Below are 8,440 nucleotides of genomic sequence, written 5' to 3' on the forward strand. Positions count from 1 at the left end.
CACTGCCGGGACAGGTTACCGGGAGCAGAGGGGGTGAGGGAAGCCCACGCAGTTAGTGCAACATGGCCCCAAGCCGGGTCCCGTCTGGTCCTTACCTGCCCTGCTCCAAAAGGACAATATCCTTCCAGCCCATCTTGGAGAGGTGATAGGCCACGGATGTGCCCATGATTCCACCGCCACAGATGACCACCTGTGCCTGGGCAGGCAGGGCGACAGAATGCGCCTCGGCAGCTGGCGCACCGCTTCTCCCCGACGACCAGTTCTGCCATCCTCGGCCGGTCCTTTGTCTCCGGGCCACCGACAGCAACCGGGAAAACATCACGTCTGCCAGTCAGCAGCTCGGAGATGTGCTCCCACTCGGCCAAAGAGGAGATTCTCCCCAGTTCAAACTAGACAGAGAAAGCAAACAGACTTCATTCCACTGTACTCAGTGCGCCGGATTAGTGACAAAAGAAAAGGAGGCAACAGAGAATGATAATCATCATGCCTCATCCAGACAGAGGCACAAGCACATGCGAAGGCCCTGAGGGGAGGCAGGCCTTAAGGAGTCCGAGCACAGAAGGGAGGCCAGCGTGCCCACAGCTCGACGGCAAGGCACAGTCGGCCAGAGACGAGGCCGGAGAGGCAGGCAGAAAGCAATGACACAAGCGCTTGGATGCCTCACGAGGAGCTGGGATTTTACTCCAAGAGCAAAGGAAAATACTAAAGCAGGGAATGAAATGATCTGATACGCTTTTCCTAAGATCAGCCTGGCTCCACAGTGGGGACTGGACTGGAGGAAAGGCAGCGCTAGGGAGCTACCGCAGGAGTCCAAGAGGGAGGGCACGGTGGCTCACACAAGGATGGTGGCGGTGGAGTCAGAGCCATGACTGGATTGTTGTGGATGGTGAAACGACAGTACTTAACTTGCCAACAAACCGGATGTTAAGATGGGGAGCGGGAGAAAGACGGACGATGGCAAAGTTTCCAGGTTAAGCGACGGGTGCCACTTCCTAAGGTGTGAAGGACTAGGGATGCGGAGGGAGGCGGGAAGGAGAGGGAGAAGGAGGCGGTGAGGGCGCGTGCGCGCATACCGAGGTGTCAAGGGCGAGACACCTAGCAGGCATCCACGTGGAAGTGCCAAGCAGCTAGATAACCAGGCCTGAAGCCTGGGGAAGACATGGGGTATCCGGAGACCCGGCAGTCTGAGGAACAACTCTGAGGCTCCCCAGCAGGCACAGCTTGGCAAGAGAAAGTACCGGACGGGGGACTGCGCGCCGGGGCAGACTCACAGAGCGTCCAAACGGCTGAGCGGCGGAAAGGGAACCGGGCAGAGGTGTCACAGAAGCCGAGAGAGGAGATGGTTCACTACAGAGGGTGGCCAGGGATGGAGCAAGACGGCCAGGTGCCTGCTGGGACTTGACGACACAGAGGTCCTTGGTGTCCTCAAAGAGGACATTCCCAGGGCAGTGCCAGGGACGAAGTACGGACTAGAGCAAGCTCAAGAGCAAGGAGATGAGGGAGCGTGCACAGCTTCTTCACGCGCTGCCCGGAAGGGAGCAGAAACCCCAGACAGGAGGAGAGAATGGGGGTGGAGCAAGGCTATTTGTCTCCAAAGGTGGGAGCCACGGAGACTGTTTCAGGGCTGGCGAGAAGGGCCAGGAAGAGGGCAAGAGGTGGGGGAGGAAGGAGAGGCGGTGACAAAGAATGAGGTCCTGGAAAGGAAGGGAGAGAGAGAGGAGAAGGAGAAGAGAAGGAGAAGAGAAGGAGAAGAGAAGGAGAAGAGAAGGAGAAGAGAAGAGAAGAGAAGAGAAGAGAAGAGAAGAGAAGAGAAGAGAAGAGAAGAGAAGAGAACAAACCCAAAGCCGCAGTGAGGGACGGCGTGCCCCGCGTCTGCACAGGCCACAGACTGGAGACGCCAGGTCCCACGGCCCCTTCCTGAAAGCAGGGGAGGACCGGTCATGGCGGGCTTATGACGAACCACGGGAGTCACAGGCTGTGACCAAGCGCATGTCCCTCTGAGATGACTAACACCAGGAGGTAGATTAGGGAGCGGACAGGTTCAGGCCACCAGGGAGAATTACTCTAAGGGCATAAGAGGACTGTTCAATTTTTAAGAAACTGCAGACAGCCCTGTGGGCGAAGGCACGGTCTCCGAGTGTGGGGAGACGGCGACACTTCAGAGGAGAGCCCTGGCAGCCTGTGCGCCCACCAGCACGCCGCTACCAGCCCGGAACCCACGGAGGGCCCCCGACGGCCCAGGTCGTCCAAGGCCAAGGTGTGGGTGCCCATCCATCAGACAGGATCTCAGAACTGAGACCGAGCAGGCCTCCACTGCGTCCCAAGGAAATCCCATCCAACCAGGGCTGATTACTTTGGCCACCTTGTGGTGACCTCCAGGCCTCACCTCCTTGGTCCCCGCCAAACCGTCTCAAGACAGAAGCTTCTCCACAGCCAGACTTCCCACAATCTCATCTCCATATGACCGATTTCTCTCTCTCGCTCTTTCTTTCTCTCTCTCTCTCTCTGTCTGCTGTCCCCCCCTCCAAACCTCTCCACCGTGTCCTCCAGAACATCCTTTCCAAACTGGAACACCCAGCCCTTCACCTAGCTTCTCTCCACCTCTGCTTCAACAGAGACACAGCTCTACTGAGGGAAATGCCACTGCCACGTGGCCAGCCCGTCCCACTGACCTTGCCATCAGGAGCGGGGGAGGCGGGCACCCTTCTCCCTTCAGAACCATTACCACTTGGTCATGCTTGAAAAGACCCCGTTCCCTCATGGCTCACACTAGCAGGCACCCCGTAGCTAGCCCCGGGCCACTGCGTGTTCAGCCACAGGCAGATGTCTGTCTACATTCAGGTTCTGAACCCACAACACTGCTCCTCTCCCAACCTGGGACCCCACCTCCTTCCTTCCTTCCAAACACAAAACCTGTCTCCTCAACCCCTGAAACTCCACCTGCATCTACGACCACCTCTTCCTTCAACCTCGTAGGGTCAAAAGTTGATCCCTCCCCACGTGCCCTGGATCCCTCTCTCTCCTTCCTTCCCTTGACTCCGCTCCATCAACTGTCCCCTTCCACATACCTTCAGTGTCCCCTCCAATCCTCAGCATTTTAATACGCTCAAGTCTCTCCCAACTGACTTGAGAAATACAAGAAAGGCTCCATAACAGTCTTCCAATGGTGGTTTTTAATTTTACAAATTCTGAATTATAAAAATTGTGGTCTTTGTAAACAACACAAACGTAGAAGGAAATTAAGATCTCCCATCGTGCAAAATACTCAATTCCAGGGCTGATGAAATTTCCCCAGACTTATTTATCTTGCAGCACGTGCTCCCCTGACACCCACCTGTGTGCCACCACCTGTCTTAAAGTCCTTTTTGTTACACCTCGGTGATTGCACAGTCTGCCGGCGGGTTACACCAAAATTTACTATGACGTCACAACCTGTCTTTTTCACTTGACAAGAAGGGCTTCCTACGGTATCTGTCACTTTCCCCCCTTTCCCCCGTCCCGAGCCCAAGCGGTTAAGCTCCCGTCCCGCATGCCGGAATACTGCTCTCACCGAGAATGCCACCGTTGCCACCTTCCAGGGACACCGGGCCCATCTCACTCACCCTCTCCACAGCACTGAACGCCGCCTATCGCTCCCGCTACTCACGCACTCTGTCCCTGTTTTATTTTGACACCGACTACCCCGGTCACATCTACACCGCCTTCTCTCCCCTGCCCATCCTTCTGTGTTGCTGTCCCTCAGGGTGTCTGGGACCAGCTTCTCCTCTCAGTTTGCCACCCTCCAGGGTCATTTCACGCGTACCAAGACTGACGCCTAAGCCCACAACAGCCCCGAGCTTTACATCTGCACCTCGAGCTGAACAATGGCCATGTCCACTTGGGTTCCCGTGGGTCACACCGAGCACATCTAGAAGGGAAAGCCACCTGCCTCAATCTCCAAATCTGCTCCACTTCTGTGTCCCGCAGTGACACCATACACAAGAATCCCAGGTGTCACCTCCTCTCTCACCTCCCTCTCTCTCACCTCCCTCTCTCTCACCTCCCTCTCTCTCACCTCCCTCTCTCTCACCTCCCTCTCTCTCACCTCCTCTATGCGGCCAACCGTCATGGACTAGCAATTCCACAGGCGACATTTCCCTCAGACCATCGACTTCTCCCCCTCCTCACTGCCATTACCTGAGTACAGACCGCCATCCCCGCTCAGATGAAGGCAGAAGCTTCCCGACAGGGCTTCCGCACACCATTCTCCCCACCCCCCCTCAATCCTTCCGAGGAGGGGCGTGGGGGGAGGCTTCTCAAATGAAACTCTTGTTCACACCCCTCCTCGAAACTCTGCAATGGCTTTCTGATGCCCTGAGGAAAAAAGCATTCTCCTGAACAGGAAGTGTGCAAGATCCTTCATCATCAGGCTCATTCCTGACCTCTGGTCTCTTTCTCTCCTCTCCAGCCAGACGGACATACTTATGATTCCTCCAACAGGACAGGCATTGAGTCTCTCTGAAACCCCCAGGATCTGGGCACACTGTTCCTTCGAACCACACGGCATAGTTCCTGCCCCCCTGCCCCCCAAACATGGATAATCCCCTCAGCTCTCACCCTGTTTCACAGCTTATCAGACCCCCTCTCCCCCAATACCGCCTCAGGTGACTCTTCTGTGTTCTCCCACAACACCCTGCACTTCTCCAGCACAGAGCCTCCCACACTGTCACAGCCTGTTTGCCAATCAGGGAAACGGCACAACGGCCCCGCTGAAAATGCAGGCTTTGGGGGCAGACAGGTATGGGTCTGAAAATCTCCCCCACCTCTCATCAGCTCTATGGCTTTGAGCAAGTCATTCCATCTCTGTGCTCCAGGCTCCTCATCCACAAGGTGAGCTACGAACACCTGCCTCGCCGGGTTGCCACAAAGACTACAGGAATACAGACAACACAGGAAAAGCATGGTAACTGGCACCCGAGAAGCACTCAGTAAGTGCTAGTTTTTAGTCTCCTCTTACAATGGAGCTCTCTGGGAGCTGACACCAGTTACCACTTCAGCGTGATTCTGCCGGCATTCAGGGTAGGCACCTAGGAAATATAATCAACGGAGGAATGAGAATATACAATAAACGAGATGGGAAAAAATTCAGGGAAGACTCTGAGATCTTGAGGCTAGGCTCCAAGATTTCAGGGGATATCTAAATCACATAGAGTAATTTTTTAGAATTGTTTTCGGGTTTATTTGTTTTTCAGAGAGAGAAAGGGAGCCAGCAGGAGCCGGGGAGGGGCCACAGAGGGAGAGTATCTTAAGCAGGCTCCACGCTGAGCATGAAGCCCGATCTGGGGCTCATCCCATGACCCTGGGATCGTGACTTGAGCCAAATCCAAGAGTGGGACACTCAACCAACTGAGCCACCCAGGCCGGTAGAGAAGAATCTGAAGATGTCAGAGACAAAGAAATAAAAGGTGTAGCCGGGTTTAAAATAAGTTACATTTAAAAACAAAAACCAAAAAACTAAGATGGCCCTATAATAGTCTCTCCCTCTAGGAAGAATCGCTAAGGCAACCTCAATATTGGGACTGGTTATGCTCACACCTGCTTACGACAAGAAGAGCAAGGGACAGCTCCAAGTCCCTCTGGGTTGTTCCCCTGTATGGTCCCAGCGTGTGTACAAATGGGACCCCACTTGTACCGCTTGTGCCGCTGGTCACAAGGAAGCCTAGTGAGTGGAGCTCGACCGACACACTTCCCACTCTTGCCTCAGCAGAAGGGCCACCTGGGACATTTCTTTCAAACAGACAGACAAAAACCCCAACCCTATCCCAGCCTCTTTCTCTGGAGAGTCTGATCCTGCTGGTCCCGGGTGTGTATCTGTCAAAACGTGCAACCAGGTGATCAGGCAAGTTTAAGAAATTAATACATATCCCTAGCGCTGGAAAAGTGTGCCCCGTGGCCCGGCACCGGCTCCCCTCCTCCCCTTCCCCCCTCCTCCCCCACCCCCCCGCCCGCCCGCATGCCCAGAGGTCACGCTTACAGAGATTCCCGAATCTAACGTGAATGTCCTTCACAGGGGTCCCGAGTGACCAAACATCACGAAGACAGTTCACCACCCTGGCCTACACTTTTCCCGGTAACTCGGCTTGCCGCACTCTGCAGCAGGCTTACAAGTTAGCGAAGCAGAGGCGGACCGCACGTCTCCAGGCGGGAAAACGATTGCACCTGCAGAGGGAGAAGGGCGGGCGAGACCAGCCAAACCCGCGCCAGGCGCTGTGCAAGCCCGAGGCGGGGAGCCCGAAGCCAGGGCACCCCGGCCGCTCTGGACATCGGGCTGAGGAGCGCAGGCCCGGGAGCAGCCGTGCACGGGGCCCCAAGGCCCGGACCCCGGACCCCTTCGGCCGGACGCCGCACAGCCGCAGACCGACTGAGAGAGACGAGGCAGACCCACTCCCGCCCCGGGCCGCCGGAGTCCCCAGCGACCCCGCAGGAGCGACAGGAAACGAGGGGCGGCCGCGACCCCCCCGAGGAAGACCAAAGCGAAAAGGGGGGCGCTGAGACCCGCGCGGAGGGGAGGCCAGAGCGGCCCCGCCGCCGTCTCCTTACCTCACGGGCCGCCGCGGGCTCCGCCGTCAGCAGCACCCCGGCGGCAGCGGGACAGCAGCCACGACAGTTGCCGGGGGTCCCGCCGCCAGAAACGGGGCCCTGGGAATGGGAAGGGGGCGGGGCGGAGGGAGTAAAAAGTTCCGGGGAAGCGGGAGAGACCGCGACCTTCCGCGCTTTACGGCCCCCGGCAAGGGTACGCCCGCGCGTGCCGGCACACGCGCACGCGCGCGCCGTGACGTCCCCGCGGCGGCCCCGCCCCTGCCACGTGGGGCTTGTTTGGGTCTCGCGAGGCCCCGCCCCGGGAGCTCGGCCCCCGCCCCAGTGGTCCAGGCTGCCTTCTGAAGTGTGCAAGTGGAGCGGGGATGCTGCGGTGGGTCGCCGGCCTTGCCGGGGTGTCGGGAGCGCGGGGCTTCGCTCTGCCCTCCAGGCGCCCTGCCGCTTCTGTCCCCGAGCGGGTCCGCGGCTCAAAGCCACTCTAGTCCCTGGCGCAAAAGGGCGGCGTGGACCGACAGTCCCTTGTCTCTGGAAGGCGCTCGGCTCTTCCTTGGGCCAGGCTCTAGCAGAGCGTCTGAAATCCGGTCTGCGGGCCTGGCCCGACCTCGGAGGCGGGTTTAGCGACCCTCAGCTCTGGGCGGGATCTCACTCTGCACCTTCCTGGCTTGCCTGGGCCCGAGGAAGCGGAGTCATTCACCCCGTCTTCTGAGAAGCCTCCCGTCCAGTCCTCCCTTCCTATCGCTTGGCCCTGTTTTCTTTCCCTCGTGGAACTCATCACTATCTAGAAGTATGTGTTCGCTGACTGCCTTTGCCACCAGTTGCAGGCCCCGGACCCTGTCGACAGAACCTCAATCTTAGGCACGGCAGCACTTGCAGCAGCGCTTGGCGCATGGTCCAGTCAGTATTTCTTTGAATGGGGAGCGTCCTGAGGGCACGGCCGCCCCTGCACGGTGGGCCACACTCTCCACTTCCCGGTCTTGGGATTGAAGCCCGTCTTGCCACACGAGCCAGTCTTGTGTCCTTATGGCCTCTGATGATGGGATTCCGCAGTGCACAAGAACCAGAGGGCTGCTGCCATTTTAGGGGGTGGCAGGAAAGCTCAGGGACCCCGGTGGCACCAGGCCGGCCCACAACCTGCACAACTGTCTACCCACTGACTCGCCAGTTAACTCACACGCTACATTGCACCGGGTTCTGGCTGCCTGAGGATGGAAACTCCGCCTCTTGCTGGTCTGACGCATAAAAGTTGAAGACATTCTGCGCTTCTGTGCAGAGAAATTCTTCAGTATTTTAGCTAATGGCTTAGAGCTTGGTGTCACCTGACTGCCCAAAAGGGAGAGGAAATAGACCAACCCATCTGAGGTTGTATTCTTGAGGACGTCCCAGATGTGGCAGTTTGCGGAGAAAAACTTCACAAGTTTTCCTGATGAGTAGTTTCACCTATGCCATTTTCAGGCTTGTGAATTGGGGAGAAACCTAGTTGTCTGTACGAAACGGTGGGTGAAGTGAAGTGATGGTGTTGTAAATTCCATTCCGTTTACGTGCAGTTAAGTAGTGAACACGCTGTACGCATTTCTCCCTGCTTACCTCAACCATCACTATTTTTTTGATGTTTATTTATTTTGAGAGCGGGAGAGAGAACAAGCAGGGGAGAGGGGCAGAGAGAGAAGGAGAGAGAGAGAGGATCCCAAGCAGACTCTGCACCACCAGTGCAGAGCCGGACGCAGGACTGGGACCCACCAACGCTGAGATCATGACCTCAGCCCAAATCAAGAGTCAGACGCTCAACCGCCTGAGCCACCCAGGTGCCCCTCAACCGTCACTATTTTACATCTCCACGTTGAAAGGCTAAGTCCCACGGCTCCTT

At 57.2% G+C, this 8,440-nt stretch overlaps 1 protein-coding gene across 3 annotated transcripts in view; it reads right to left on the reverse strand.

Moving 5' to 3' along the window:
* PDPR (pyruvate dehydrogenase phosphatase regulatory subunit) overlaps positions 1-6,772 on the reverse strand; it is a 37,941-nt gene extending 31,169 nt beyond the window's left edge. For all 3 annotated transcript variants that reach the window (XR_003965081.1, XM_030297755.1, XM_030297753.1), the window contains exons 1-2: positions 6,580-6,772; positions 96-389 (exon numbers count right to left, since the gene is read on the reverse strand). Coding sequence is in view for 2 of the 3 variants with exons in the window: in XM_030297755.1 (XP_030153615.1) it covers positions 96-319 (224 nt within the window). In the remaining variant the exon portion in view is untranslated. The remainder of the gene's footprint in view (positions 1-95; positions 390-6,579) is intronic.
* Positions 6,773-8,440: the final 1,668 nt, after the last annotated feature.

Source organism: Lynx canadensis, chromosome E2 (assembly GCF_007474595.2).
Source record: "Lynx canadensis isolate LIC74 chromosome E2, mLynCan4.pri.v2, whole genome shotgun sequence".
In the NCBI taxonomy this organism is placed as follows: Eukaryota; Metazoa; Chordata; class Mammalia; order Carnivora; family Felidae; genus Lynx; species Lynx canadensis.